The sequence below is a fragment of the Tetrao urogallus genome (genome assembly GCF_951394365.1).
Source record: "Tetrao urogallus genome assembly, chromosome: 9".
Classification (NCBI taxonomy): domain Eukaryota; kingdom Metazoa; phylum Chordata; class Aves; order Galliformes; family Phasianidae; genus Tetrao; species Tetrao urogallus.
The window spans coordinates 927,455-938,345 of NC_136822.1; the positions used below are offsets into that span (position 1 = coordinate 927,455).

General features: G+C 50.5%; 1 protein-coding gene across 1 annotated transcript in view; it reads right to left on the reverse strand.

Moving 5' to 3' along the window:
• Nucleotides 1-9,793, reverse strand: part of YEATS2 (YEATS domain containing 2) — a gene marked incomplete at both ends in the record, with an annotated part of 41,276 nt that extends 31,483 nt beyond the window's left edge. The window contains 7 exons of the mRNA XM_079539897.1: nt 453-564; nt 2,214-2,375; nt 3,076-3,191; nt 4,847-5,089; nt 7,770-7,862; nt 7,959-8,056; nt 9,694-9,793. Coding sequence (XP_079396023.1) covers nt 453-564; nt 2,214-2,375; nt 3,076-3,191; nt 4,847-5,089; nt 7,770-7,862; nt 7,959-8,056; nt 9,694-9,793 — 924 coding nt within the window. The remainder of the gene's footprint in view (nt 1-452; nt 565-2,213; nt 2,376-3,075; nt 3,192-4,846; nt 5,090-7,769; nt 7,863-7,958; nt 8,057-9,693) is intronic.
• Nucleotides 9,794-10,891: the final 1,098 nt, after the last annotated feature.

The window sequence follows — 10,891 nt, forward strand, 5'->3', positions numbered from 1 at the left end:
ACAGGACAGGTAAATGACTGGAGACAAGGAATGGACAGGAATCCCTGCCCCTCCCTGCCTACTCTACCAAAAGGCAGAATCTGTGGCTGATACACGCAAGTGCAGAAGGAACAGAAAGGCACAGCAGTCACTTTACCAAAGATAGATGACCCTGCAATGACCTGTCAGGCTAAAGCCAATGACAGTATGCTAAAAACCTCATATTGGAGGGAACCAAGAGGTAAATGTTTTCTGTTTGCAAAGCTGGGATTCTTGGCTATAGCATGGCCTCTAACACAGGCACGTGAGAGGCTTTCCTGGACCTCTTCTGATTCTCCAGTACAACCATTCATATGCAAAAGAGCAGTAGGACAAACTCGAGAGAGGCAGAAGCATGAACAAGCACACAGGCACACTCTAGATTATACAGGAGCTCACTCATTGCCTTTCTCTGAAGCATTCAGGTCAAATACCTTCAAATTGTGTATGATATCAATCCTCTTGTTCTGGCTATCCTTGAAGTGTATCTGGACTCTCACAGGGAATTCTCCCCAGCCTCTCCTGGTCAGGTGGAACGGAGGTTCCCTGCAAACAACGATTCACAAGATGCATGCACAGAGGGTTCAGCCTCCAAAAGCCTCTTCCTCAGAAAGCCAAAGACTGCTTGGCTAATTGACAGCTAAAGCTATCTTCAGGCCTTCTGTTTGCCAGAGAGAATGCAATCCAACCACAAAATGTCATGTCTGTGGACAGCTGAAAACCTACTTTTATTTTGAACAACAGGACAGAGAAGATGCTGTAATGGGTGGTTGAGAGAATATTGAACACAAACATGAAAAAAAACCTGTGTAAAGACAAATAAAAAATATTAATTTCAGAAACAAACAAAACCACCTAAGTCAGCTCTTAAGACACTGCTGCAAGCTGAGTTTTCAGTGCAACATTTTGCAATCTCTTCTTGCTGTTCCCTATCTGGCAGGAAAGAGATCTAAAGCCAACGAAACAATACGTGAATTGCAAGGAAAAGCCAGCTCCACCAGGGTCATTCTCCAATCTGAAAAGAGGGAATCCACCATGATTTTTTAAAAATATATATTTGCTTTTGTAAATTCAAATGCACCTCTGCAATGAAACCAGAGGTTTAAATGCTATTTTTAGTCCAGAACATGAATGTTCACTGAAATGAGTGGGACTATGTGACAAGAAGAAATCAATCCACTAGAAGAGACTAAAATAGAAGAGAAACTGTACTGACATTAGATACTGGGAACTGAGAAAGGCACAGAAAGATAGCAGCCAAGAGTCATTTAGTGCGTTATACCAGAAATACAACAGAGATTGTTTTCATGCTGCTCAGCATCGCCTCTTCAGAATCATTACTGAGCCTTTCTGACACTTCTCAGCTCAGCTACGTCTTTGAAGCTGACTGAAAGGCAGCTCCCTATTCTCCCTATAGCATGCCATCCTGTAGCCATGCTATCAGTCCACCCATTTTCTTCCAGACAGGCAGCTGACCATCCTCCGGAGAATAATTTCTTCACCATAACACAAAGCAGTTTGAAGGTATTCTCCCACTGCCTTGTCCAAAGTAACAAGAATGAAGAACAGACAGGGCATTTTTCTGCATTAGTGGACGCAGAACCGAGCTCACTGATCTCAACAGATCACAATTCTGACTATAGCTTGGGAAAGGACAGAGAAGCTGCCCTGTTTCTGCAGCACCAATACCTTTATACTGATGGGATACTGGTTCCTCAAAGCATGAAGTCAACGTCACGGATCTCAGTATGGAAGAGAAATAATTGGGAAAAGGACAAAACTTAATGATCTATGCATGTTTGGCACAACAGCTACTGGTCAGACAGCTTCCTGAGACTTCTCTTTCTCTCCCACGCTGTGCTGGGAGGCAGGCAGAGAACTCCTCTTTGACAAGCACCACCTCCACAGCAGACAGCCCAATGCATACAGATACACCACCTCACAGGGAGAATGTGTAATGAAACTGACAAATGCTTTTGGCACTAGGGAAATCCAACAAGTGGTTAGGATATTTTAGGCAAAAACTGATTTATTTTTACTGTTATGCTAAGAGCAAATCAAGACAAGCTGGAGGCCCAAGTAAGATATGCAAGAGAAAAATCAGGAAAAGAAGGGCAAGTTCGACTCAAAAAACATGGAAATGTAAGCCTGGCAAACATGAAGACAGAGTAGCAACAGAAAGAACTCTTTATTACCTTACTTCCACCAGGTCATTGGGTTTGTAACTGGGATGTAGGAAGAACCAAACTTTCTTGACAAAGTGATTTATGCTGGGTTCTCTCCGAGAGCCTCGAACGTACACCATCCATTTATGGGTCGACTGATCATTTTCTTCTCTCTTGTCAGGGGGAATGTACCTGGCAAAGCAAACAAACACAAGACAAAAATCTCAAATGGACAGAAGTACTTTGGCAAAGATCAGGCAAAAAAAAATTAGGGAAGGTAAAATGCCTTGTCCCTGTACACCTCTACTTCTTATTCTATAACCGTTCAGATTCTGCAGAGAAAAAAGAGAAACCCCCCAATTTACTCCATACTTTCAATATTTCCCCTTGATTCTAGTGCACAACTGTCATATGAAGTTCATCTGTTTAAAAATGTGCTTCTTAATTAGGAAAGCTTAATTTTAATACTGTAACACCATCAAATCCCTTTTGTGAGGTATCAAGAAGTGAAACCAGCCCAGAACATCAGCAACTCTGCTATCATAAATATTAACACATTGCTATTAAGCATCTGATTCATACTTGATTCCAGTCCCAGGATTAGGCAGATTTTTCAAGACACAATCCTAACAGTAAGTCTCATCAGCCAACATTTGCTAATTGCTGTACAACTGGAGACTGATTAGCAGTGCAAGGATAGAGAGTTAAAACCCTGACCTGCCTTCAGCTTCCTAAAAATCACCCCAGCCACACAGCTCAGGGAGGGCAACCTTGGGTACAGTCATTCCAGGGCAACACAAACACTGCCACAGCCCAATCTGTCTCCTAGTTTTAACCTGTTATTCTGCTTGATCCTGAACCGAAGGCCACCACGAGGCCTCTGGATACTAACTTGGAGACGTTGCCCACCACAATTGTTTTCTTCACGTAGAGCCGTGACGTCTCATCGTTTGACAGCCCAGCATTTCGTTGTCCTGGTTTTTGGGAGCTAGAAACACCCAAACTGTCCTGGGGGTAGAAGAAAAGAATAAGGCAAACACATGTTCCTCTTAAACATTATTCTGTTTGGCACTAGGAAAGTAAGATTTGGTTAAATTTTGTAGATGAGAGGCCAACAATGAGTCATTGCACTTACACTGCTCTCCGAGCACATGTAAGCAATTCAGCACACAACGAGGACACTGTGCCCAGCAATGTGGATGCTGCATGGCTTAGTCTGGTGCAAGTTACGCAAAGTGCCACGGATCTGAACTATGACTCCAGTCTGGGTTTCAAAGCAACACCTCTGCACTGAATGAAAAATCAAAGGAAATCGAGCATGGCCAAGGCATCATCATTTCTGTCTCTCATCAGAAATCAAGTCAGTCTCCCACAGGGAGCTGCTGAAAACCTGAACCTTTCCAATTCCCAGCTTCTGCTGCCTTGAGGGCCTTCAGCATCGCTACACAGTGAAGAATCAAGGCCGAGTTTGGGAAAAGAATCAGCTCCACATAAATAAACACAGAACCAGCTTTAATACATCACTGATACCCACAAGAGCTTACATATCCACCCCAACACCTGGGCATCATGAAACTAGCTTCAGCAACCTTACAGCACAATCTCAGCTCTCACACAGTACTTGGAACTGCCTGACATGATGCCATGACCACCCGAGCTGTGCAGCTGCCAGCATGAAAAGGAGAGGTTTTTCTGTGCCTGCCAGATAAAGCAGCTTCTAAAGACCAAGGACTGCTGCCCTATCCTGCCCTGAGCACCTGTCCTACAGGCGTGACATGGGAAACACAGGATTTGAGAGGGATGACCTTACCTCATCACATTGGCAATGCCCCAGATTGGAGCAAGAGCAGGATGGAAGCTTAACATGGCTTCTGCTCCTCATCACCCCTTTGCCACCTCTGTGCTGTGTCCATCAAGATGCAGTGCCAAGCTACACCCACACAACATAGCTATTTCACCAAAGCCCCCTGTGCAGAAACAACCTACGCTGGTCTGGAAGCTCACAATGCAGGTGGGTCCACATAGAGTGTATCCACTTCCTGCTATGAACCCTAAGAAGGGCTTCAGCAGGCTGCTGCTCTGCTTGCAAGGTGTCACACGCTACTCACTGGATGCAGAGTCAATTCTTTTTCTGCCACATTATTGCAAGATGTTCAGTTGCAGAAACGCTAGCCCATTTGTGACAGTGTGCTTTCCCTACACAGCACTGAGCAGTCTCAACCCAGCCTCTGGGGATACAGCCACTCTGTCCCTTCAGGACAGGCAACAGCACCACTGCATGCAGCCACACGAGATTCTTAAGAACGCTGCAGGAAATGACACGTCTTGCTCTTTTCTGTGGGCTCTGCCCCTCCCAGTCTGACTTCCACCTGCATAAAGCCCTTGGCTTGAGCTGCACAACACCTCCTGCCCCAGGGCTGCAGCAGGAAGCAGCGCCAACACCAATGCTGACCTGCTGTCCATTCAACCTTCCTGCTGTGTAAGGCTAGCCCAGACACATGCACTTGGGTGAGCTTTACAGCAAGGGCAAGCTGAAGTGGGAGCAAGCAGTTGGAGGGGGTAAGAAACGTTCAGCAAGGCAGGTAAAAACACGAGCAGCTTCCGGTGGCAGCATCAAGTCCAGACGGCCCTATAGCAACATGACCACCACTGCTTTACTTTACCCGGCCAGCACTTCTGCTCTGCCTCTGGTCCAGGCTGTTTGCCAGCCGCTCATCCGCGTCCAGGCTGCCACTGTCCTTGTCCAGGAAGAAGTCGTTGTGCTGCGAGAGAGAGTCGCTCTCAGAGTGGTTGGCTGACGGCGCGTCCGAGCCCTGATGAGCAGGGGATGATGAGCGAGAGGGTGACTCCAGAAACTTCTTGATGGAAGGGTGATTAAGAATGGTGGCATCACATGACCTGGTCCCCTGCAACAGAGGCCAGGCACAACCAGTCATTACTTCCCTGCAGCCCGAATCAAACAAGGCTAAGCTAAAAAGGAAAAAGTCAACATGCACATAATCAGCAATAATCTCATCACCTGCCTCACAGGAAAAAAAGTGTGTAACTGAAGAGAAAAGCTTACAGCAGCTCTTCAGGAACAGGATCCCAGATTGAATCTGTTCCTGCAGACCTTCTGCTCCCAGAAATGCACTTGGTGGCAGCAAGGAGGGCTGCAGCCACCCGAACACCTGCAGTGTGCCCAAGAAGTAACAGCTTCCCTCCTCTGTGGCACCAACAGCCCTGCTCCATGCAGCTGCACAACTCCCCCTGGGCTCACAGTGGCCAGCCCTGCTCCCCTGTCACCTCCACTTGATGCAGAACCAATGTGAGCAGGGGTAGCCCTCTGCCAGCAGCAGGCAGACCCAGCCCACAAAGCCAAAGGCTGTCACATTGGATGTACTGGTAGCTCTCCTTGCAACTTCTGCCATCTTGATGGGAGGTGGCATGCAAACAGACACCAGCCCTGAGCAGGACTGCCTGCACCCAGGGCTTTGGTGTTCATCAGGGAGCCATCCTCCCAGCTGCCCATCAGGCACCGGGCATGAGCAAGCAGAACTTAGACAACTTCAGAACTTAGCAGTTCTGAAACCAGAACCTGGGCTTTGGAAGGTGTAGAACAGAAATCCTATCAGTTTTCCAGGCACGTGCAAAATAAATCAGTAAGCAACCCACTCTGCTCTTGCTTCATCCAGTGAACTGACCAATGCCTCGTTCACTGATCTGTAGTAAAAACCCAACCACCGTAACCATAATGAACCATACACCCCAGCACACAGCTGCACTGGGCTGAGGAACTGCTCGTATTTAGGAAAACACATGAGAAACTGGGAGCTGGCAAGAAGGAGATCTGCAAAGTATTTACGTAGCAACCACACAGAGTTAAATTGCAAAGATTCCCAAGGGCAGAAATAACCTTTCACAGCCAACAGAATCAAAAAGAAGTGAAAGCCACATTAAAAACCACACAAAAAGATGCTAGTAACAAGTTAAAAACAGAGAACTGATTTAGCTTGGATGTAAACAAGGAGTTTTAGAAATAAATTAAAATGCAATCAATCACACAGTTACACGAGGTAGGAGCACATAACAACTATGGAGAAGAAATGCAACAAGGTCACACTAGCAAGCTTTATGAACACTCTACATGATAGAACTTTTTTTTTTTCTTCTTTTTTTAAGGAAAGTCTGAAACTCAGTAAGGAAAGAGACAAACACCCTGCATGGCAAAGCAAGGAACAGGGGGCGGAACAGGCTCCTGCTGACATTTGACAACACTGGATACAAGTACTTCAAAAGAGCAGAACCTAAATCAAATTCTTCAGCCACCCACAAAAAATCAAAGGCAGAGGAGGGATGCCTGAGCTGCCCAGGGCTGCCACTAACTCAGCTCAGAGCCTTTGTTTGGTAGAGAAATTTTCAAGGCACTCAAGCGAAATCTGAGTTTTCAGCAGACGTGTACAGTTTTCAATACCAGAGCAGGTTTTTACTGGAAAACAGGTAACACCCTGATTGAAACAATGGTAATTGGAATAAATAGTAAACTGGCAGTGCAAATCACATCAGCCACAACACCAGGCATTCAGGACACAGTGCTTAGAACCACAGGATGGCTTGGTTTGGAAGGGACCCCAAGGATCATCAACTCCCAGCCCCCTGCCACAGGCAGGCTGCCAGTTGCTAGATGAAGCACCAGATCACATTGCCAGGGCCCCATTCAGCCTGGCCTTCATCACCTCCACAGATGGGGCAGCCACGGGCTCTCTGGGCAGCCTGTGCCAATGCCTGACCACTCTCAGTAAAGAATTTCTCCCTGATATCTAATCTAAATATCCCCTCCTTTGGTTTAAAACCACTCCCCATTGTCCCGTCTGTATCTACCTGCATAAAAAGCTGATTTCCTTCATGTTTATAAACTGCCTTTAAATACTGGAAGGCCGCAATGAGACCTCCCCACAGCCTTCTCTTTTGCAGGCTGAACAAGCCCAGCTCCTTCAGCCTGTCTTCATAGGAGAGGTGCTACAGCCTTTAACCAGAGGGTTAACCAGGAGGAATTTTGCTGCTGCATTTCTTAATGCAGCTGTATCTTTTTGTGATAGCTCCTTGGTTCACTGCTGTCTTACTGCAGCTTTCAGGCTGTTAACCACACCATTACCAGAACAGTTGCCTGGGAACAGGGAGGATGCTTTCATGGCTCTGCTCATGACTCCAGAATTTATTGGGTTTTTTTCCCCTGACAAGTTCCAAATACATCAACTTCCACTCTCCTTTGGTGAGATGAGAAAGCTTGCAGATCCCTGCAGGGTGATGAGCAAGGATGAGCTGCAAGGCACAGGTCGATGGTGCTCTCCTGCCACAACCCACAAAGCACATGGAGCATTTCAGGAAGCAGACACCTTGGCCATTAGGGAAACCTGTGATGGCCAAGTACCTGGGGGCAGCAGGGACACTGCTCACCCCTCCCACTGACATCCCAGCTGCAGTTTTCTGAAGTAGTGGAACATGAACTGCACCTTAAAATCCAACATCGGTTGCATAACCAGCAGACCACACATCAGTCTTTGCAAATACTGCCCAAAGTCTTTTTGCTCCCCACGTGGCTTTTACCTCTCCAGGTTTCAGAAGCCCAGCAGATGCGTAGTAGTTGGCCACAATGCAGGCACGCAGCTTGTCCATCATCCGCCTTGCTTCAATCAGGCGCTGCAGAAAGAAGAGAGAACACACAGTGTGGAGTGCCTGCACGACCTCCAAAAGCCCAGCGTGTTATAACTGCTTTGTAAGACAAATCCTTTGTACCTGATCTATAACTTCAATTTCGTGTTCTTTATTCTTCATTTCCACGGCGAACTGTTCTTTTATAATCGTCTCAATCTTCTGCACAGCAATATCTCGAGCTGCATGAGGCCACACAGGGAAAAGAAAGAAGGAAATTGTTTTATTTCGTAGGCCTCACTTGGAAAAAAAAAAAAACAAACAAAAAACACACAGATAAATTGTCACCAAGCAAAAACTGGACTGATAGTTTCAGCGCCAAAATCACAGAATGGCCCAGGTTGGAAGAGACCTCAAGGATCATGAATCTCCAACCTCCTTGCCACATGCAGAGCCACCAACCTCCCCATTTAATAATACTAGACCAGGCTGCCCAGGACTCCATCCAACCTGGCCTTGAACACCTTTGGGGACAGGGCATCCACAAGCTATCTGGGCAGCTGTTCCAGCACCTCACAACTCTCTCTGTAAAACAGCATTATGTAAATGTAATTTGTCTTCACAAGAAGCATATGCATCTCTACGAGCTGGCCTATGTAGAAGGCAGGTTGCCCCTCTCCAGGCCTGAGGTGAGCCGAACAGGACTGGTTCGTTTACTTTTGTCTCACTGAAGCTGTGAGCAGCAAAAGGAAAAACCCGGTGTATTGTCACCACATGCAGGTCCCATTCAGCTGTGTGCCTGGGAGTGCTGCACACATTGTCTCCAGCCCAGTTCATACCCAGGAAGTTTACACCACATCGCGCAGCAGCAATAACACACACTTACTTACTGAGTTAGCACTGGCACGAGGTGAGTGACCACACGCCTCTTACGGGCCATACAGGAAAGCCTGCTGCTGGCAGCCTGGTGCAGCCCCTCCTGCTGAACCAGAGGGACTCAAGACACCCAAGCCTGTTGGCCCAGGCAAGGCCTGGAAGAGCACTGCTGCTGCCAGAGGGACCTCTGGGGACGGCCATCTGACCTGCTGGCAGCACAGCCACGCACCGCAGGCAGGCCAGGAACAGCCACATCCCTGTCACATCCAGGTTGCCTCTGAGCAGAACAGGAGGCAGCAGCACTCAGGGCTTGTTCTGAACTCAGTCGTGGAACTGTTGGAGTTGGAAGGGGCCTATAACGGTCGTTTTGTCTAACTCCCCTGCAACGCACAGCGACACCCACAGCGCTCAGAGCCCCGTCCAGCCTGGCCTCGGGCGTCTGAAGGGATGGGGCACCCACCGCATCTCTGGGCAACCCGTGCAGCGCCTCACCACCCATTCGTAAAGACCACATCCAATCTCAATCTCCCCTCTTTTAGGCTGAAGCCGTTTCCCCTCGTCCTATCAACCACCACAGACCCCGTTAATGACTCCGTCCCCTCCTTCCTTACGGCCCTCCAGGCACCGCCGGGCCGCCCTCGGCTCTCCTCCCCGCGCCACTCCGCCCGGCTCCGCCCGTCCTCCCGCAGAGCTTCAGGCCGAAGCCCCGCCCGGCGGAGCGGCACGTGCCTGCCGCGGGGGTCAGCGATGCCCCAGCGAGGAGAAGAGCGAAGAGACGAGAAACCCAAACCCGGCACGGCCTCAGGTGCCTGCAGCGAGCAGCGCAGCCCGGGGGGACCCGAAGGGGAGAGAAACCAGGAGACGTGCGCGATTAGGATACAGCCGCGCAGCCCCACACACGCGTGCGTGCGTACGCAGGGCGCGCCGAGGGAGCCCTGTGCCCTCCGCGAGGCAGCCCTATGCCCGCAGCTCTGCGCCCGCAGCCCCGCTCCCCGTTCCGCACCTGACTGCTCGGCGGCGCGGTGCCGTTTGCTGGGCGGCGCCACCGCGATCTCCTCGTAGTCGGGGTCCTTCTCGGCGAGGGCTCTCCTCACGCCGGACATGGTGCTGCTGGTGGCGGCGCCGCCCCGCGGAGGGGCGCGGCCTTTGTTCCGCCTCGCGCGGAGCTCCGGGCGCCGCCGCTCCCCTCAGGCCGCGGGCGGTGCGGTGTGGGGCGGGGCGGAGCCCACATGCACGCCGCTCCCCTCCCCCCGCCGCGCGCACAAAGCCGCCGCCGCGCTCCTTCGCGCCTTCCTCCCGCTCTCACCCGCCCCGCCCCGCCCCGCACTCAGCGCCACCCCGCGCCCCGTCCCGCCGCCCGCCGCAGCGCCGCCATCACCGCGCGCCGCGTCGCAAGGGGAGGAGCCCGCGCAGGCGGACACGGAGCGGCGGGCGGAGCGGGGACACGGCGCCTCCAGCCCCGCCCTCAGCGCCCTTCCCCCGCAGCCCCAACGCGGCACAGGCAGTCGTTCCAAAGGCAAATGTTTATTAGGTACATCGAACTTAAAAAAAAAAAAAAAAAAAAAAAACTTATGCAAGAAATACGCTTAAATGCAATCGGTAAATGTTATTGCAGTGGTGCTACGTTACAGACCGCCTTCCCGCTGTCAGCACAACCGGGGCAGCCCCGCGCGCTGAGGGCTGACCCGAGCTGCCCTGCGCTGAAGCGGACGGCAGAGCAACAAACGCCGCCGTCCCGCGGTTCCGCCCGGCACAGCGCCGCCGTGCTGCGGAAGCATCTTCTGTCCGCGCTCCAAACGCGGGCCGTGCTGCGCTTCTTGCCGGCGGCGGCGGCGTTTCTCTCTCTCCGAAGAACAGCAGCAGCTGGCCCCGACCGAGGCCAGGAGGGGCAATCCGAACTCTTCCCCATGACAGACAAACAGACATGAATTCAAGGCACGGAGATTTTCAAAATTAACACTTTCTTTGGAAGTCAGTACGAAGGAAGCCATAATTACAGTACAGTACCGCATCACTCGTAACAGTGTCACGGTCAAACCCTCGGGCTGCTCACACACAGGTGGGCGCACACGGACACCTGAGCAGAAAAAAGACCTGTTGTTGTTTGGGGCCGTGCACGTGGGGACAGCCAGCAGCACGTACAGAGCACGTGTTCACCGACTGCTTTATTTGCTCTTTCTTGACTGCGGGCCCACATTCAG